The 20,909-nt window shown below is 40.4% G+C and overlaps 3 protein-coding genes across 3 annotated transcripts; all 3 read left to right on the forward strand.

Annotated features, from left to right (window-relative positions):
• Positions 1-3,003: 3,003 nt before the first annotated feature.
• LOC146611969 (transmembrane protein 151B-like) lies at positions 3,004-5,706 on the forward strand. The gene is made up of 2 exons (XM_085343054.1): positions 3,004-3,081; positions 4,576-5,706. Exons 1-2 carry the CDS (start codon positions 3,004-3,006, stop codon positions 5,704-5,706), a joined length of 1,209 nt encoding a protein of 402 aa, XP_085199180.1.
• A 3,715-nt stretch (positions 5,707-9,421) lies between these two features.
• Positions 9,422-14,076, forward strand: LOC146611970 (transmembrane protein 151B-like). Its single transcript, XM_085343121.1, has 2 exons — positions 9,422-9,499; positions 12,667-14,076. Exons 1-2 carry the CDS (start codon positions 9,422-9,424, stop codon positions 14,074-14,076), a joined length of 1,488 nt encoding a protein of 495 aa, XP_085199247.1.
• A 3,918-nt stretch (positions 14,077-17,994) lies between these two features.
• Positions 17,995-20,535, forward strand: mtres1 (mitochondrial transcription rescue factor 1). Its single transcript, XM_085343260.1, has 4 exons — positions 17,995-18,056; positions 18,969-19,413; positions 20,021-20,093; positions 20,167-20,535. The coding sequence occupies exons 1-4, from the start codon at positions 18,038-18,040 to the stop codon at positions 20,347-20,349; spliced, it is 720 nt and encodes a 239-aa protein (XP_085199386.1). The 5' UTR covers positions 17,995-18,037; the 3' UTR covers positions 20,350-20,535.
• Positions 20,536-20,909: the final 374 nt, after the last annotated feature.

The raw sequence follows: 20,909 nt of genomic DNA on the forward strand, positions 1-20,909 counted from the left end.
ACCGGTCACCAGACGCTGTAGCCGCCTCTCTATAGCGCGCTGGGACGTGCCACCCGGGCTTTCCAGCCACAGGTCGATCAGCTCCTGTGTGGCATCGATTAGATTCTCCCGTAGCTCCTTGGACGGGTTAAGCGCTGCTGGGTCCATCTTGTGGTCGCGTCGTACTGTCACGGTCCGGGGCAGCGGCCGTGTGGAGAGTGGAAGGAGGACCCAAAACGCAGCACTTATTCAGATGTGAGGGTGATTTATTGTTAATAACAAACACAAAGTGGAGATGACAAACAGAACTAAGGACGAAACTAAACTGGGATAAACTACACAGAGGAGTGGCAAACCTGAACATGAAGGGAGAACAGCAGGGAGAACACGCAGAGGATTACACCAGGTAGGAACACAGACGACGCGACGAGGAGCAGAGGAAATCACACGCTATAAATACACAAAGAGACACTGGGAAATCACACACAGATGGGGGAAACAGCTGGACCTGATTAACCTGACGAGACAGGGGAACACTAACACCAGGGACCAACAGAGGGAGCACAAACCCAGAACCCAGTGTCTAAAATCCCAAACACAAACCATCCCAAAACAGCCATGAATAATAATGAAAGTAATAACAATAAGTACATAAACATAAAGTCACTGAGTCATGGTCGCAGGACCATGACAGTTTGTAAAGATTTTGCATTCATTTCTAGATTGAATGTGCTTCATATCATCTCTGAGACCAGATTCACACAAATACAGTGAACTGTAAATATAAAAGCCTTTATAATAATTGAATGCATTTTCATACTGCAGGTTTTATGCTTGACAGTTTCTGGAAACCCTTGTTAACTAGATTTATTTTGGACTTATCAAGATTTTTGAAAACATTTGACATAATATATCATTTGCAACATAACTGATGTTACTGGTGGAATTCATGTTTAAAATTAAACAGGCAAATCAGTAAAAATGTATCTTTTACCAACTCTTTGTACTTCACTGCTCAGCAGGAAAACTTCTAGAGTTTCCAGACACAAGGAAACATGACTGTCAAAAATAACACAGGAGGTAACTAAACACAAAGGAAATGTTAAGAAAATTAAGAGTCTAAAATAAGTAACCTAAAGCAGAATCCTAAATGAAATAAGCTGAAAGTTTCAACCAAAAAATAAATATTAAATAAAATAATTAACAAAAATCCACAAACTGAAGAAACCCAAAACTTCTTTGCGGCTTTGTGTTTTCGTGGGTTTTAGACTTTTGCTGATGTAACAGACTCTTTAATAAAGATGAAAACATGACTATAAATATCCAGAGGGCTGATTAGGGAATAGAAACAGAAGAGGAGGAAATAAAACCCAAAAGAAGAGAGAAGAGGAAACTATCAATTAGAAAAAAGGAAATGACCAAACAAGGAGACATGAAACAAACATTCTAAATATTATTGAACTATTTCAGGAAGGAACATGGTAGGAAAACATCATACAGACCTACACAGGGAGAAGACAAAACAAGATTTGTTATAATTGTCACGGGTAATGGGAAAATACGGACTCAGTCGTGGAGGTCTGGATGCAAAGTACACAGTGCGTTTATTTACAGTGCCCAAAAACAGTTTCAAAACACAAAGTGAAGTGCAAAGTCCAACAGTGATCTTCTCCAAACTCCCAGTGGTGCGCAGGTGAGTTTCCAAAGTGATTATCCGAGTGTGTGTTCTCCTCCAATAGCTTAATCCCACGGGCTCCTTCTCTCCAACCTCCAGCTCTGCATCTCTTCCTCCTACAAACGAGCAAAAACAACAGGTGAGGAGGCTAGCCGGCTAAAGCTAAGCTGCAAGTCACAAAACACTCTTTACTACCGCGCTTCAAGTACAATCCAGCGTCGACTGCCATCTGGACACACAGTTAAATACCTCAGCCCACAACGAAGGATGATCAGTGACAGCTGGGTGGCAAATTAGGTGCAGGTGTGTCAGCCACTGGGTGGAGGAGGAGGAGAGAGAGAGAAACACACAAATACACACACAGGCAGGTCACCCCGGGAAGGACCGTCCGACCATGACAATAATGGTGGAAAACAAAAACACAGAAATCTGAAATTCACAGGATCAAAACCAAAAAACCCAATATAACAAAACTGGAAAATCATAAAGTTAAAAACAGGAAACAAAGACTTGATGATGTCTTAAACTCACTAGCAGAATGATAATAATAAAAAAAAAAAAGAGTTTTAAAAATAAGAATTCAAATGTATTAAGAATGAAAAACTCTCAAAGAACACAAAAGCCCAAGACCGTGACTAAAAACCCCGAATCCATGAATGCAAAAACTTAAAAAAAATAAAAAAAATAAAAAAATCCTCCACAACAGCACTGAAGTCAAAAGTCATGAATATGGAACAAAACCCTGGGACCATGACACCTTGACCAAGCGGATGAGCCGGCATATCGACAAGGAACCTTTAAGTGTCACCGGATTACTCAGTTAAAGCGAAAATCTCTGTTTTTCCTTCCCTGCATTGAAAATCAGCGGAGCTGCACATTTTAAGACTCGCTTATGGTCGGACTTTCCCTTTAAGTGATTTATGCAACAGCATCTCCCGGTACCTCAGTCTACCTCAGTCAGCACCATGGACAGCGACCCCGCCAGCTCTCCGGCCGCCTCCTGCGCACCCAGCGGACCCCGAGGGGCAGGGCACGCTCCTTCAGTAACGACGACCAGCTAATATCTCCCATCATGTTACTGCGGCACTGACAGCTGAACCGTAGAAAGCAGGATGCGGGAGTTCCCATAGAAACACCCTCGCGTATTGTTTTTCTTGTCTTAACCCGTTTCCCAGCAGCTGGAAGGTACAGATGCTCTTTTTTGGCCGATCACCGGCTGTAAATGCCTCTAAACGACAGCAGATGTGACGAGTCTCATTTGAGGGTCGCTGTGGAGCAAAGGTGGTGAAATCTCTCGCTCTTCCTCCTCCTTCACGCCCTGTCATCACTACCAGTAGCTGCCCAGCACCATGTCTTCTCCACCATCGGCTGCGACAGCGAGTGAAAGCAGCACCACCACCGTTTTCGAGGAGGACACCAGAGAGGAGGTAGAATTTTCTGGCAATCCTTTTTTTTTCTTTTTCTTTTTTCTTACTCTCTCTGTGTTGTTGATTTTTATTGTGTCCGCGCGCGTGCTGTGCAGGCTGTGACACGCTGCAGGTGGATGATCTGACAGGTGTCATCGGTGTAAACTTGGACACGGGAGTGCGTGAGGCAGTGGCGATTCACTCTGCTTATCCTCCTGTTTATTTAGTTTTCCACTTAAGTTTCAATTTTATTTATTAATTTGTTCATTTTATTTAAAACATGTTTTAAGTAATGTTTTCTCACAGCTTCTCGTTTTTATGAATTATTTTTGAGATATAGAAATAAATGAAATGAGAGAAAATGTAGATCAAAAAGGGTAAACATAAATACTTTTAATTTCCTATTTTGTTTTTTACAAAAAGAATTACAAAACAAATGACAGCATATTAATGTCTGTTCTCTTCAACCAAATTAATGTCTGCTTTTATGTATGTTAACTTTAAATCATAGTTTTATTACTCAAATTGAGCCATTTTTGTCCTCCATACCATGAAACTTGTCTTTACAGCAAGTACATATAGAAATACTTGTCATGTTCCTCATTTGAAACATGAAGTTTAGAGTTTTTTTAACTTTGAATTCTTCATTATTAATCTCTGTTTTTTTTTCTTACATTGTAGGATTATTGTGTTTTACTGTAACACCTCTGTGGCCAATTTCATTCTTTTCTAGTTCGTGTTTAGAGTCATGTTTGAGTCTTTGCTTGTTCCAGACTTCCTCTTCATCCTCTTGTATATTTTTGCCAAGTCTATTCTTCTTGGCTTTTGTGCCTTGCTTTTTAGTTTTTCTTTACCTTTATTATTCACACAGGACCACGCTCAAGTTTGTTTTTTTGCTTAATTTTGATTGGCTTTAAAAAAAAATTATATCTCATTGTTTTCACTGCCTTAATGAATTGTAAACCTACAAGGATTTCTGTTTTTTCCCCCTGTATTTTCTGTGCTATATAAATAAAATCGCCTTTATTTTTCTTACCTCGTTATCTAGATTCTGTTAACATGTGCCCAGTTTCTGCCCAGCTGTGCTCACTCCCCCTGATTAGCCCTGATTAGTGTTTTTACCCTGTAAGATACCATTGCATTACTCTGGCCAGACTGTTGTTAAGTTTGTTTGAACTTTGGACTTTTGAAGTTTGCCTACCATGCCTGGAGTAAAAGTAGGTTTTACACCTGCCAGACTCATAATCCTGCATTTCAGTCCTAAACTCTGCAATGTTGTGCAGTCTGAATGAAAATACAAACTGTTCTCTAAAAAAGCAAACCTCTCCTTCCAAAGTTGCATAATGCAGGCTGGATTAGTATTTGCAAAATGCTGAATTTTGTCCACGGGACCTGAGGACTTGTACAATACACCATGAGATTGTGGATACTAAGAGTTTAGGTGGTTATAGGATTATAAATATGTCCTGATCAGTTTTTAAAATGTTTCTTCTTATGTGTGCTTTCACTCAACAGCAAAGACCGCTGAAGCAATCTCTAAGCAAGTCCTTATGTCGGGAGAGTTTCTGGAAATGCCTACTCCTGTCCGTTCTCATGTATGGCTGCATGGGAGCCATGGTTTGGTGTCACATCACCAAAGTGACTCGTTTCACCTTCGACAGTGCCTTAAAAGGAAAATCCAAGATGTACCATGACAGCCCCTGTTCTGATGGCTACATCTACATTCCCTTGGCCCTACTGGGCATCCTCTATTTAGTCTACCTGTTGGAGTGCTGGCACTGTCACGTGAAGAATGAGTTGCTGCACAAAATGGACGTGGAGGGCATCTATGAGCACATCAAGAAGATGCAGCAGGCTAAGCCCTGCATCTGGTGGAAGGCCTTCAGCTATCACTATGTGCGCCGAACTCGACAAGTCACGCGCTACCGCCGTTATACTTGCACCCAGGTTTACCATGAGCGCCTCGACTCCCACGTGGCAGAAGCAGAATTTGACTACAGCCACTGTGGTGTCAAAGATGTTTCCAAACAGCTGCTGGGCTTGGAGAAGTCTGTGCTTACAAAGATGCGCTTGACTAAGTGCTTCAGTTTTGCCAACGTGGAGTCCGAGAATTCTTATCTCACACAAAGGGCGAGGTTTTTCACCGACAACGAGGGCCTGGATGACTACATGGAAGCCAGAGAAGACATGAATCTAAAGAACAATGACCTGAAGGAGTATGTCTTGGTGCTCTGCGACCCAAAGCACCACCCTTGGTATCTGTCCCACTACGTCTTCTGGTTTGCCTCCTTCCTCACGTTCTCCTGGCCTCTCAGAGTCTTCACGGAGTATCGCACTGCATACGTCCACTATCGCGTTGAGAAGGTCTTCGGGCATGATTACCGACCTGTGTCGCCATGTGTTGATCGACGATACTGGTGTCGTATCCCTCGAGTTAAAAGCACTGATGTTACAGAACTGGAGTGGCACATTTGCTCCAACCAGCAGCTGCTTACCCAGAGGCTGACCTCATGGATCTGGCCCAGCGACCGTCCAACTTCAGCGAGATTCATCAGAACTGTGAGTGCTGCCACAGAGTCATCATCTGATCCTCAGTGTTCTTTAGAAGCCCCCTCAGCATCTGCACTTGTGCCAACATTCCTTTAAAGGATCCCAACATCGACTTTGTTGTAGTTTTGTCACCGTCAAGAATCCTTTTCTGTAATTTTATGTTTCTTTAGCCTTCAGGTGACCTGTGTGGAGTCATTTATGACCCCAGCCTTATATTTATATGTGCCTTTGTGATATTTTTGACCATAGAACTATTTCTTGCCAGGATTTTTTCCACCTTCTTCTTATTTTATCGTTATAGGCTTTGATTTTATTGTGGTTTGTGACTTGTTGGTAATAATGTCATATTTACGAGTCCAATTTTGACCATTATTATTTTTAGATATTTTAGTAATCTGGGAATTTTGAGTGTTTCTGCTAAAAGAATCATATAACACATTAACACGCAGATTGAGTTTGAGCCTGGGAGTAACAAAAGATGAAAAACAAACCTCCTGACTGTGATAACTTCACTGTAATTTGTCGGTGATCAAAGTATTATTGAGTCACCATTTCATAGTTCGGTGTTAAATGATACATAATCTGCTTAAAAGTATATTACATATACTTACATACATATTTTTCTAGTGTTATTGAAACAAAGAAAATTTGTTTTGTGAGAAAAATTATAGGATTGTCTAAATAAAGTGTCATTTTATTTGTGCAACTCCTCTTTGCAGTGAAAATAGTAATAGACGAGTTATTTGAGGGTTAAAATGAAGACTATTTTACTAAAGACTGATGCTCAGTTACATTTATACAGTATCAAGTAAAGAAATAATGTACTGAAATGCTGTTAAATGTGCTGTTACATTTTAATAGCACATTTAGTCATTTAGTAACACCACAACCCTTCCAAATGACCCATAAGATTTTCCAACATCCTGCTGAACTGATGTTCTCCTTGTTTCAGTAAAGAGAAATTAGAACCAAACAGCTGAACGGGCAGCTTTAGATCATACATAACACAAACATTACTTTTGTTGTGAGTTGTAAGTTTAATTGTGACCCAGAATGTGATATAATTTTGATGTTTCATGTATCCCAATTATGTGAAGAAATGTGCTTTTTGGTAATAATGCCAGCATTAAATGTGCTTCATATCATGTATGACACATGACTCGCACACAGGATGAGCTCTACTTACAAATATCTTTATTAGACTTAAAGAAATAAGAGTTTTCATGCAGTAGATTTGATGCTTGATGGTTTCTGGAAACTTTTGCTCCCGTGTTCACTACATTTCTTGAACGCTTATTGAGGTTCTTGAAAACATTTTACACATTGTATAACAGATGTAACATTAGTAATGTGACTGATGGTATTCATATTTAAATTTAAATATGTAAATCAATAATAAAAAGTATTTTATTTTTACCATTTCTCTTTGATGACTCCAGAATAGAACAAAGAAACAGAAGTGAAAATAAAAGTGGGGAAAACCACATCAAAAAGACATAAATTAGTTAAACAGAAAAAAGAAATGCCCAGTAAAGATAAATTTAATGAAGCTGAATATACAAAAGTTGAGAAAAGCTAGAAATGGAACTAATTTCTTTTCAAAGAATGTTTAATGTTTAGAGGGTCCTGGAAAAAAGTAGGTATACACTTATATACACTAGGTTATCTACAAAGAACAATGATTAAAAATGCACAGAATAATAGTGAAACATGACACAGAGGGAAACAATCACAAAGGAGGCAAAAGGCGGACACAACTACACACAGTAAAACAAGTAAAACAAGAAATAACCAAAGGAAAAATGAGACTGGATGAATAAACAGACACAGACACACTAAGGAAACAGAGGGTGTTTCAGTCTGTGTAATAAAATCTACCTCATAACCCAGAATTAGAAAACCAAGACAAGGACCCAAAACACAACATCAGAAAACATCAGGTTGAATGTAGAAGTTAGGAGCCAAATACAAACACAGAAAGCAGAATATTTGTTTAACAAAAAAAAAATCACTAATCCAAGCCAATTATAGGTTAGAAAGAGGAGGGGAACAAGACACAGGTGAGGATAATCAGACAGAGAGACACAGGGGAAAACGGTCAACGTATAACAGGAAATGAAATAATTAGATATGAAGCATGTTGGAACTGTAATTAGGTCAAGTTGACAACTTCAAATACTGGAGTTTAATATCCCCAAACAACACAAAAACTAAAACACATCAACAGAATAACCATAAAAACAAAGCAGGAACCCAACTCAATTCAATTTTATTTATACAGAGACAAATCACAACAGGAGTTGCCTCAAGGCACTTTATATTGCAATGTTGACCATACAATAATACAACAGCGAAAACCCCAACAATCACATGACTCCCTATGAGCAAGCGCATTGGTGACAGTGGTAAGGAAAAACCCCCGTCTAACAGGAAGAAACCTCCAGCAGGACTAGGCAGAGGGGCGGCCATCTGACCGGTTTGGGTGAGGGGAGGAAGACAGGATAAAAGACATGCAGTGGAAGAGAGCCAGAGATTAATAACAAGTATGATTCAATGCAGAGAGGTCTGTTAACACATAGTGAGTGAGAAAGGTGACTAAAGAAGAAGCACTCACTGCATCATGGGACTCCCCCAGCAGCCTACACCTATTGCAGCATAACTAAGGGAGGAGTCAAGGTCACCTGATCCAGCCCCAAAAATTAAAGTTTTAAGCCTTTGGAGATTGTGTCTGTCTCCTGAATCCAAACTGGAAGCTGGTTCCACAAAAGAGGGGCGTGAAAGCTTAAGGCTCTGCCTCCAATTCTACTTTTAAATACTTTAGGAACAACAAGCAAGCCTGCAGTTTGGAGGTCAAGGCAATGCAAACCAGGGCAAGTATCTTGTTAGAGGGCATATTACTAAGATTTTCAGGGCCAAGTACAATAACCTCAGTTTTAACTGAATTTATAAGCAGAAAATTAGTGGTCACCCAGGTCTTAGTGTCTTTAAGACATTCCTGCAGTTTAACAATTTGGGGTGTGTTACTTGGCTTCATGGACAGATAAAGTCGGGTGTCATCTGCATAGCAGTGCAAATGTATACTGTCTTCTAATGATACTGCCTAAGGGAAGCATGTTTATGTGAACATAATTATACATGCTTCCCTTAGGCAGTATCATCAACAAACAACAAATCAACAAACAGGAGAATCCAAAACTTCAATAAAATCAAAAGTCATTCATAGTAAGTAACCAGAGATCACAACGTCACAACAACACTACGAACAATTAAGCCGTCCAAAGAAAACCGTTGGTTAAGCCTAAAGAGTGACCAGATTACTTTGTTAAAGTAAAAATAACTTTATTTTTGCTCCATATGTTGATAATCAGTGAGGCGGCACATTTTAGGTCGGACTTTCCCTTTAAGTGATTTATGCAACAGCATCTCCTGGTACCTCAGTCTACCTCAGTCAGCACCATGGACAGCGACCCCGCCAGCTCTGCGGCCGCCTCCTGCGCACCCAGCGGACCCCGAGGGGCAGGGCACGCTCCTTCAGTAACGACGACCAGCTAATATCTCCCATCATGTTACTGCGGCACTGACAGCTGAACCGTAGACAGCAGGAGGTGGGAGTTCCTGTAGAAACACCCTCGCGTATCGATTTTCGTTTCTTAAGGAAGGTACAGATGCTCTTATTTTGTCTTTCACCGATCAGCCGGTCCCCGTCGTGACGAGTCTCATTTGAGGGTCGCTGTGGAGTAAAGGCGGTGAAATCTCTCGCTCTTCCTCCTCCTCCACGCCCTGTCATCACTACCAGTAGCTGCCCAGCACCATGTCTCCTCCAGCATCGGCTGCGACAGCGAGTGAAAGCAGCACCACCACCGTTTTCGAGGAGGACACCAGAGAGGAGGTAGAATTTTCTGGCAATCCTTTTTTTTGGCACAGTAAATGCCTTTTGTTACGGTCTGTTTGTCAGAGCTTGTCGCGGAGCTTTAATTTGTCCATGTGCGTGCTGTGCAGGCTGTGACACGCTGCAGGTGGATAATCTGACGGGAATTTGGTGTTACAGATATGCCACTGTTCCACAGTCTGATATAGAAAGGAATTCAATAATCTTGTAGCATGCATTGATTGTTTTAGAGGAAAACTGCAGGATATGTGATTGGGAATCAGCCAGCCAGCGTCTGTACCTGTTTTTCACCTCCCGTGTGCCGCAGCGGGCCTGTGAACCTGACCACGGACGGAATATCCTGTTATTCTTATTGTTTGCAGATTGATTTTCTTTGCACAGAAATGTCTGATCCGTGTGTGTTTGACCGTTTTGGTGATACTTTTATGCAAAACATCCACAGACGTTGCAGTTATCAGTCAGCAGAGATGCAGGTCAGCTGCAAACGAGACAGTGACCTAATAACATCCATCAGTTTGGCTGGGATCCGTTTAGGGTTAGAGTTAACATCCATTCTTTCTTAAGGAATTTTCATCCAATGCAATAATTACATAATTGCAAGCCCAAATGCATGGACGCTCACAGAAATGAAAACACAAATTTCTGCCCCTAAAAGTATAATCAACACACATCTGCACCCATTAAGCTAATTATTAGACTTCAAGATAACTATATACCTTTTTAAGGATCAAAAGGGTGCAGTACTGTTTAGTGGTTGGCCCCTCAATGGTTTCTTTTTCTATTTTTGAATGTCTCAGCTCACCAAATACATTTTAATATTAGACAAAAATAACCTGGCTAAATGCAAAACGCAGTAGTTTATAGATGATGATTTTATTTATTAAGAAAAATAAGCTATCCAAACCTGCATAGCCTTGTGTGAAAACTAAATCTTATGGCTGGCTGTGCCAGCTTGGCAGAATCAAGCATTTGTGATAACTGGCAATGAGTTTTTCATATCACTGTGGAGAAATTTTGGCACTGTTGTTTTAATTCAGCCACATTGAAGGGTTGTTTGAGGTGGACTTGCTGGTCTGTTGCAAATCACTGTCATGCTGGATAACCCAACAGTGATGGAGTTTCAGGGCATGAAGTCATGGCCGGACATTCTCCTTCATCTTTTCTTGTTCCATCAATTACAACAAGTCTCGTTAGTCCAGAGAATAATTTTCCCCAAAGTCTTGGGGATCATTAATGGGTTTTTTTGTGAATGTGAAACAAGTCCTTGTGTTTTCTCAGTGCTTTTCTCCTTGGGCTCTCTCAATTTTTCCCAGTCTCTTTCTTATTGTTGATTCATGACCTCTGATCTTAACTGAGGAAAGTGAGACCTGCAGTTATTTCGATTTTCTTTTGGATTCTTTTGTGACCTCCTGGATGAGTCGTCACTGGACGCTGGAGGTTATTTTGGTATGCTGGCCACTCCTGGGAAGGTTCACCACTGTTCCAAATTCTCTCTATTTATCAATAATGGTCTTCACCGTGATTCACTGGAGTCCCAAAGCCTCAGAAATGACAATGTAACCATTTAAGACTCACACATGTCAATGATTTTTTTTCTCAGTTTCTTTAGATCGTGGCACAATGTGTTGCTTTTTGTCAACTTTTAGCCTACTTTACTTTGTTGGACAGGTTCTGTTTAAGTAAATTCTTGATGCGACAGGTTGGACAGTAATCAGGTCTGGGTGTGATGAATGAAATTTAACTCTTCTTTATGTCTTTTTTCTGTGTGTCTTACTTGGGTTATCTTTGTCTAATAATAAAATCAGATAATTTGAAACGTGCTAGTGTGACTGTTTCAGAACTAGGTGAAATATATAATTTACTCTTCCATTTTAAGATTTAAGGTTAAAGGTGCAGAATTGCAGAGGACTGTCACCTGTTCTCCCTGTTTCTGGGAGCCTTATGTGCACTTATTGACACCAGATGTGCAAAGGGTGTAAAGAAGTCTCCCCCGCACTCTGCACCTCAGAGGATAAAGCCTCAATGATAAACCTCTGTACCACTAAAAGTAAAAAGCAAAAAGGCACTTTTATTGTCTGAAAGTGTGTGGCAACATTTTCTATATCATGTAAGTGCTGCATACTTCATCTGACAATTTACATAATTATCTTGTTGTTCTTTTCAACCATAACCCCAGTGCTGCTTGCAAGGGTTTGCGACTCCTTTGTTTATTTTGGTCTAATTATGCGAAAGATTGAACAATGTTGCAGTTATTAATCAGCAGCTGCAATCAAAGCATGCAAAAACACTGTAAAGCAGATCAACTGACAGGGGGCTACACAAAGGACTGACTGGGGGATCAAGACACAATTAGGAAACACGAAGGAGGAAAGAAGTGGAAAGGAAGGAAGGAAAAGCCACAATAATACACATGAGATAACTGAAAAAAGCACAAGCTGGCTAAAAGAGAAATAACTCACAGTGGCAACATAATTTATTTGTTGCCACACAAACCAGAAACACAAACCCAGCAGATACGGACGACGCCAGTCAGGTTCACTGAGGAACACAGTTAGAAATGATAAAGGCCAGGCTTTTACTTTATTTACACATTTTAATTTAATCGGAAATTCCTCTTTTCTAAAGCTTTTCGCCTACGATTAAAAAATTATTAACGTTTCTGATATTTAATCTAACAAAATTAGTCAGATAGCAAACGACCAAAACACAATCCTGCATTTGACAGCTACTGGTAGTCTGTGGTGTTTACATGTGGAGGACTTAAACTTCAACATAATATTACCGTATTGTGTGTGTATAACCTCTTTTTAAGTTTTGTGGATATTATACATGGTTATGCTGAGGATATGTCGGCCAATTTCCACTGGAAATGCCTTTTGGTTAAACTGTCAGCAAGGAATTTGCATTTGCACTGTTAAATTTTTATATGACTTTAATGCACATAAAAAACAGCTGCTTGTTTAAGTGAAAATACATCGATGTTTTTTTTTTGCACTAATAAAGTTATGGAGTTGTAAAGTATTTTGTCTAGTGTCAATTATATCGTCAGTTATATCGTTATTGCAAATTTTCAAATGTATATCGTGATAAATATTTTTGGTCATATTGCCCTGCTCTACTGATCAGTTTTTAAAACGTTTCTTCTTATGTGTGCTTTCACTCAACAGCAAAGACCGCTGAAGCAATCTCTAAGCAAGTCCTTATGTCGGGAGAGTTTCTGGAAATGCTTCCTCCTTTCCGTTCTCATGTATGGCTGCATGGGAACCATGGTTTGGTGTCACATCACCAAGGTGACCCGCCTCACCTTCGACAGCGACTTCAAAGGGAAATCCATGATGTACCATGACAGCCCCTGTTCTGATGGCTACATCTACATTCCCTTGGCCCTACTGGGCATGCTCTATTTAGTTTACCTAGTCGAGTGCTGGCACTGTCACGTGAAGAATGAGCTGCAGCACAAAGTGGACGTGGAGGGCATCTCCGAGCGCATCCAGAGGATGCAGCAGGCTAAGCCCTGCATCTGGTGGAAGGCCATCAGCTATCACTATGTGCGCCGAACTCGACAAGTCACGCGCTACCGCAATGGAGACGCCTACACGAGCACTCAGGTTTACCATGAGCGTGTCAACACCCACGTGGCAGAAGCAGAATTTGACTACAGCCACTGTGGTGTCAAAGATGTTTCCAAACAGCTGCTTGGCTTGGAGAAGTCTGCGTTGACAAAGATGCGCTTCACTAAGTGCTTCAGTTTTGCCAACGTGGAGTCCGAGAATTCTTATCTCACACAAAGGGCGAGGTTTTTCACCGACAACGAGGGCCTGGATGACTACATGGAAGCCAGAGAGGGCATGCACCTGAAGAACATTGAACTGAAGGAGTATGTCTTGGTGCTCTGTGACCCGGAGCACCACCCTTGGTATCTGTCCCACTACGTCTTTTGGTTTGCCTCCTTCCTCACGTTTTCTTGGCCTCTCAGAGTCTTCACAGAGTATCGCACTGCATACGTCCACTATCGTGTTGAAAAGCTCTTCGGTCACGATTACCTCCCTGTTACCCCTTGTGACGATCGGCCTTATTGGCGCCGTATCCCTCGAGTTAACACCATTGACAGCACAGAATTGGAGTGGCACATTCGCTCCAACCAGCAGCTGGTTCCCAGTTACTCAGAGGCTGGCCTCATGGACCTGGCCCAGTGCCCCTCCAGCTTCAGTGGGCTTCGTCAGAACTGCGAGCGCTGCCACAGAGCCATTAGCTGCTCCTCAGTGTTCTCCAGAAGCGCCCTCAGCATCTGCACCGGTGCCAGCTCCCGCATCCCCTTCAGCAGCAGCCGCTTCTCCTTGGCCCGGCGCTATGGCTCCCAGCGCAGCTGCTTCTGGAGGAGCGGCAGCCTAGACGACCAGGTGAGCCCCAGTGAAAATACCCGCTGCCTATCGGAACGCCTCACCACAGATGACGAGGAGCCCCCGGACTACGAGGATGCACTTTGTTACCCGGTGCTCATTGTCCACTGCAGTGAGAACTGCCACAACCACAGATCTTTCCACAGAAATGGCTCCTGCGTGGAGACCTCTTTATGATATGCAGTCACAGCGGCATTTCTGTAGCATTTCAAAAACAGGGCGTAGTGGATGCTGTAAGAAACAATTGCCTGAATCCTGAATGTGTGAATCACCAAAGCAATAACAGCGGTCAGTGAGTGGAGAACAAAGTGGCATCTCATGATAAGCTCACACACACAAACAAATCATATCTGCTTGGCTTCCAGGAAAAACCAAGAAGACGCAGACTGTTACAAAGCACACCATCGCTACAGCTTTTACAGTGCATGTGAAACTAAGGCTGCAGATACCTCATAGGAACTTTCTCAGAGGTCACACATGGACAGGTTTAAACATCTCACGTTCATTTAGTGAGTCATTATGGAGCAGCTTCTACAAATTTAACTTCTAACTACAGCAATAACTGTGAAAATAAATCTCAAATGGAGGATTGCCAGTTTGTGCTGGTGCACATCCCAAAGTGGAAACCTCTGACTTCAAGTGACAATTTAAATCTTGGACATTCTCACTTACTGTTAAACCATATCTGTAAATTCTTTTTAAATCATCTGTTTTTTCCTACATTATCCAGAATGCCTTTTATTAACTCCAGACAACAGGTATAAGCTTAATTTCAGCAGACAGTGACCTAAGGATGTTAGAAAGCGTGAGGCATTTGTTCAGACTGAGAGAAGTTCAGACTCATGCCCTACTAACAGCCGGTCCTGTGGTTTCGTTGCATCCTGGTGCATCTCTGCTTCTTTTTCTTCTTCTTTAGTGGATTTCTTTGTAATTGACTGTTGGGCGTTGGTGCTATGTGGCAGCTCCAGACTGTTGTGGATGTTGAGTGACTGACACATTAACATGATGTTTACAGTTGGTGCTTTCCTTCTAACCTCGGATGTAAATGTTGGAATTAACAGTTTGGCCATCTTGAAGAAAATAAGAGAGAAAACAGAATCAGGTGGACTTTTTTTTTTTTCCTTTAGTGGCTTTAACATGCGATTAATTTGTCTTGACTGACCCAGAAAATGAAAAAATGTGGGCGCACTAACACTGTCTAGTCCTATGAGCCTTTACCTTGACAGACTAAAACGCATCATGAAAACTCAATCAAGCATTACGCATAAAATTGGACTTTTCTGCTGCCTACTGCCATGATGAAACCTGCCGGCAACTGTGGTACAAATACACATCATTACATCCATCATTGGGACATAAAAGATAGAGACTGGTTTATCACAGTACATGTGAGCAGGTGAGTGTGGATTTAGCTGCAAAAAAAGATCATAAGATCATCAAATCCATGCCTGTTTTCGCATGATTTCCTCCTGCTGAGACACTGTGGTAAAACCATATCCATGAATGTAAACCACCAGCATATACGATATACTCTGTACCATTATGTGTTGATAGTAAAGGAATAATTCTCCATTTTTCATCTGTAAAATGGTGATCTCGCTGTCCAGCATGTACTGATATGCCACCATGTTACTGAAAGACTTTGGATGTTGTCATGTGGAGGATATGTGACTCTTCTGAGTTTACAGTTAGTATATGCAAGGATGTAAATGTGCTTATGTTTACACATTATACAAACTTTATAATACATGCTTTTTTTTTAATATAAAAAATGTTGTATTCAATGTGCCACAATACAGCTTGTTTTCTATGGAGGACCAAAACAGCCAAAAATTTAAAATAAATTACTTTTTAAATAAATTCATATGCCATTAAATGCCTCTCAAATAGCACAAGTTACTTTAAGCATTAGTTGTGTTTTTTGTTTTTTTACCCAAACGACTGTATTGTTGTATTCTCTTTTCAAATTTCTTTCCACATTTCTGCTTTCTTTTGCAAATAAGTTGGCTATGAATTAAAACCAGTCATGAGGTGAACCTTTTACCTTTGTAAATAAATGTTTAAATAAGTCTTAGTCACTAAAGATTTAAAATAGGTCAGCTAAGCCCTCTTATATGTACAATGAAGCAGAAATGCATAAAAAAATGTAAAAACACAAAATGAATGTATTTGGGGGGAAATAAACATATTAATGCATAAATTATTTTAATAAAGAAAATGTAAAATTAACATAGGATCAAATAAAAAAAAAAAATCAAAAATATAAATTTTTTTTTGTGGCATTTAGTGGCATATTTACTGATTTTTAAATTTATTTATAATTTTAATCCTGTCAGTTTTGGCCCTCCATATTCATACATTGTTTTCAATAATGTAGTGACATTCATATTATTATGCACTTGATGGAAGTGACACTATAGACATTATGAATTGTAGTGGAGCTGAATGTTGGTGTAAATTACCTTGTAGAAAAAAGTGTCATAAATGTCACTATAACCAAATGGGCTGAATAAATAACTTAATTACTTTTTAGAATATGTATTTCAACTTATCTTATGCTGGAAAAATAAAAGTTGCAATAAATGTCTGGGTCATACCCATGTACAGTTAAACAAAATGTTGCTTTCTTGTATCCTCAGATCCATTTAATCCTTTGCCTGCCCCCCCTCCTAGCTGTAGAGAGACAAAACTGTGAAAAATCAAGAAAAGAAATAAGGTTTTGTTTCAATAACTACCTTCAAATCCTTTTAAAAGCTCCAGAAATAACAAATAATGAAGCTATTAACTAATTCATAAAGTGTAACAAATTGCTACTTATGTTTATCCATCCTTGTGATAAAACCCCTGTTTATTTAAAGTTGCTTCAGTTTCAATTTTATTTAATAATGTGTGAATTGCTGGCAAAGCAGACTGGCTGATAACCAAAAGATGGGCAAATTGCCAAAATGCAAAAGTTGAATCTTCAAAAATCTGGTTAACTTTAGAGAGACTACATCCACCTTGTACATACAATCACTACTACACCTGTTCAACTGCTTGTTAATGCAAATATCCAATCAACCAACCACATGACAATACCTCAGTGCATTTAGGTATGAAGACATGAAAACGACCTGCTGAAGTTCACACTGAGCAACAAAATGGCGAAGAAAGCTGATTTCATTGATTTTTACAGTAATTAGTGCCGGACAGGCTGCTCTGAGTATTCCAGAAACTGCTTATCTTTCCGCACAGTCATCTCCTGGGTTACAGAGAATGGTCTGAAAAAGAGAAAACATGCAGGAAGAAAACGCTTTGTTGGTGCCAGAAGATGGAGGACAATGGCCAAACTGCTTCGAGTTGAGAGGATGGCAACAGTGACTCAAATAACCGCTCATTGCAATAAAGGTTTGTAGAAAAGTAACTCTAAATGAACAATACATCAAAACCGGATAGGCTACAGCACCATAAGACCACACTAGAAACTAAGACTAATTCACACAGAATCACCAGAACTGAACATCAAAGACGGGAAAACCTGCCTGCTCTGATGAGCCAACAACTGCAACATTATGACAATGCCTTCTATTTATAAGAGACATCTAAGTTGTTGTGGTAAATTACACATTACTGTTATATTTTAGGAGAAGCTGGAATGTCTTTTACTGTTATTATATCAAAAAAGCAACTGAGAGTGGCTTCAGGGTTGATTAAATGGAGCATAAATGTCTTCCAACATGCCCAAATTTGAGTTTTGCAAGCAGTGGTGCACAGTGTTTGGTGAGTAATCAAATCCTCATTGGCCGAATTTAGGACAGAGCTGTATGGTCTACTTTAAGAATGCCACATATCACAAAACGATGTCTATATTCTTTTTATTAAATGAATCAAACTTTAATATTTAATTAATTTCATGGTTACTCATCCCAGAGTTGTTTGCCTAAGTTTTTCATTTTTAAAATATAAATCTATAGATTCCTGAAAAAAAGGACACGTGATCTTTCCCAGATTGAACCATTTTGCGTTTAAATTCCTTCACTGCCATTTGCCTCGGCCATACATGTAATAATCCACCGGTGCCGTAGGAGGCAGTATATTTAAATCGGCGACCACACGTCTACTCCACGGCAGCGGAGACGACGAAGTACAGTAAGAAGCTATGAAAGGTTATTCCATAGGTGAGTGTCCTGCAGCGTGTTAGGAAACTCGTAGTTAAGTTTTCATTCGATAAAAACTGTTTGTGCCACGTTTGATGGTCACGAAGCTCGGGCTGGGTCACGCTTAGGTTGAAGTAATGAGTCCACGAGCTCAGCGGAGAAAAGTAAAGGGCTAACGGCCCGTATCTGCGTCCGCTTGGCTTCAACTTTAACCTCAACATTGAGCGGAGACAGCAACCGGTAACAATTATGACATAAAAGTGTGTGAAAAGCAGGAGATATATATAAAATGTGTCCGCTTTAGTGAGAACGTAACACATCCGAGGTCAGCAACGACCAAAGAACGTCCTTACTGAGTACTTCCGGAATAAACAAACGCATGTCGACTAAAATAGTAAAGCTTAACCATTGCTTTTAATCCGGTCAGTTAGTTCAAGAAGAAGCATTTGATCCTTTTCTTGTATTTATTAAACTAAAATAATTGAAATTAGTTTTTTGTTTTTTTTAGCCGAGCCTGAAATAAATTGATGCTTTTATTCTGAAGATTACAGTAAATCCAGCTGATCTAAACTTATGTTCAGCAGTTTAAAAAACTGTGTGTAAAATTATGGATCAGGTGAGGAGGCAGATGTTCTGCTGTGTGAAGATGATAACACAACATATGCAGCCTGTCAGCCTCCCTAAACTTGTCATTATTCTAACTGAATTTGCAAAGATGATCCAAAACACACAAAAAATAAAGATGAATTCAAAGTGGTTCTATTTTTGTTTTCTAAATTTAATAGATGTTGTGATATCACATGATCATGAAGTAAAAAGACAGAAATCGTGAGTCCTGTTCTTGAACCGTGGCTCTTTATATTGAATCCATATTAATTAATTAACTGAACCTTTTTGTTGTTGTTGTTTTGACAATCTCCTCCTTCCTTTCAGTGACTGGGTGGAGCACAAACATGCAGAGTTTGGTGGTGCAAGCTCTTGCCATGAGGCAGCTTGGAAGGTTGAGCCCTCGCCACCTGCTAGCTACTGGATATGGTCTGAGGCAGACCGAATGGTGTCCCAGGACCATTCATACACGCCAGCTGTGCGGCTACTCGGTCTTCCCTGTGACACCTGGCTGTCACCGGCCTGCTTTCCGTGGAAGAGACGCTCTCAGGTGTTGGTCTGCTCATCATTTGAGGTTTAAAAGCAACAAGAAGAAAGGTGCTTCAAGTGCATATGATGAGGAAGAGGAAGATGAGGATGATAAAGACGCAGAGGACAGTGATTATGAAGATTCGGACCCAAATCTACCCAAGGACTATAAAGACATTGAGAAATATGTTCAGTCCTTCCGCTACGATGTCATTATAAAAGCTGGCCTGGATATGGCACGCAAGTGAGTCAGCATAAGAATCTAAGGCTGGGTGGGTGTTGATAAGTGATTAAGTTGCTGCTAAAGATAAACAGGATTTTGCCCTCTTTCCTCCATACTTCATAATCAAAACAGGAAATAAGGAAATGGCGTGGAGAATCAGTGCCAGGGTGCTCTCAGTGTGCCACAAGCTGTTCTAGTGGCACACTGTGAGCTCATCAAGAAACTTTGTTTTTCCCTTTAACCACTGTAGCAGGTTCCCCATAGTATCCACAAAGAGGGGACGACTTTAGTTCTACACAGTTAAATTTGCTTCATCGATTGCCCAGCAATTGAGCATTACTGCCACTGTGCTTCACTCTTTGTCTTCCTCCTTCTCCAGTCTCACAACTACTATATAAGAAAAGAGAATAATTGGCAGCCACACGCCAGGTGTGCCTCTCTCCCCAAACTGGTCCCCCAATCTCAACCATCCAGCTCCACCTTTCCCTCGTGCATCTGAGGCACAGACCATACCTCGATGCCACAATCGCATAGAAAGAAGGCACACGCACAAAACTGCAAACAGTAGGGACTTCACAACATTTGTCACCATTATACCAGAGTCTAACGTGCTTCTGTCTTGTCACAGTAAAATTGAAGATGCGTTCTACAACAACAAGCTCAGATTTAACGGACAGAAACTCATCAAGAAAAGTAAAACGGTGAGTGCTGCTTGCTTACGACAGTGCACGAATTAGGTAATCCAGTGTTCCTCATATTTTGTTCTTTTCTCAGGTAAAACTGGGGGACACCCTGGACCTGGTCCTGTCAGAGAACCCAGAAACAAACACTGTTACATTGATGAGAGTTATCCTCAGAAGGGTTTTTACTGACCCTGGTAACACTGAAAAGCACAAAGTTGCCATAAGGCGCTGGAAATGTCTTGAGCTTCCCAGGGAGGAGGCCTTTAAACCTTGAATCTGCCTAAGACCGTACTGACTGTAATGCCATTGGCCTGTGAGGTCAACAGCACTGAGTGGCTCTCCAATGAGGTGGATGTAGAATGGATTACAAAAATGTTGTGCAGAGCTCACAACTCTCACTGTGCTTAAATGTGTACTTCGCCCTTCTATAGTGTGACACTCCCCCAATAAAGGTGCACTGTGAGGGTTTAGACTTCACCATTTGTGTCCTGGTGGATTTTTTTTAAAATTCTTTTGGAAAGCTGTGTGGTGTTTTTCATGGTTTCAGAACTGAAACTGCCAACACTTAATATACAGGAATAAATAAATAACTTAAAATTTCTATTAAATATCCCCAAATATTAATAAGGAAATGTTATTGTATATAATATACAATAGATATTTTTTTTTTTATAAGCATGAGTAAGAAATATCCGGCTTTAATCCTGTTGGCTGGAAAAAAGCACTTTATATGATTCTTAAAACAGGACCCCTTATTTGTACTTTTGGAGCTCTAATTTATTCTCTCTAACCTGAAAAAATGAGAACTAAAACTGTCTCATGCACATCTCAACA

Source organism: Diplotaxodon limnothrissa, linkage group LG19 (genome assembly GCF_057381915.1).
Source record: "Diplotaxodon limnothrissa isolate DT_005_m linkage group LG19, D_limnothrissa_male_GT1.1, whole genome shotgun sequence".
NCBI lineage: Eukaryota > Metazoa > Chordata > Actinopteri > Cichliformes > Cichlidae > Diplotaxodon > Diplotaxodon limnothrissa.

What these genes read in the sequence shown, in the direction of transcription:
- LOC146611970 (XM_085343121.1), top strand. Translation starts at nt 9,422, where the DNA reads ATGTCTCCTCCAGCATCGGCTGCGACAGCGAGTGAAAGCAGCACCACC. An exon ending in AGGAGGACACCAGAGAGGAG is followed by an intron (nt 9,500 to 12,666) that starts GTAGAATTTTCT and finishes TTCACTCAACAG; the next exon opens with CAAAGACCGCTGAAGCAATC.
- mtres1 (XM_085343260.1), top strand. An exon ending in GGCCTGGATATGGCACGCAA is followed by an intron (nt 19,414 to 20,020) that starts GTGAGTCAGCAT and finishes GTCTTGTCACAG; the next exon opens with TAAAATTGAAGATGCGTTCT. An exon ending in TCATCAAGAAAAGTAAAACG is followed by an intron (nt 20,094 to 20,166) that starts GTGAGTGCTGCT and finishes TTCTTTTCTCAG; the next exon opens with GTAAAACTGGGGGACACCCT.
- LOC146611969 (XM_085343054.1), top strand. Translation starts at nt 3,004, where the DNA reads ATGTCTTCTCCACCATCGGCTGCGACAGCGAGTGAAAGCAGCACCACC. An exon ending in AGGAGGACACCAGAGAGGAG is followed by an intron (nt 3,082 to 4,575) that starts GTAGAATTTTCT and finishes TTCACTCAACAG; the next exon opens with CAAAGACCGCTGAAGCAATC.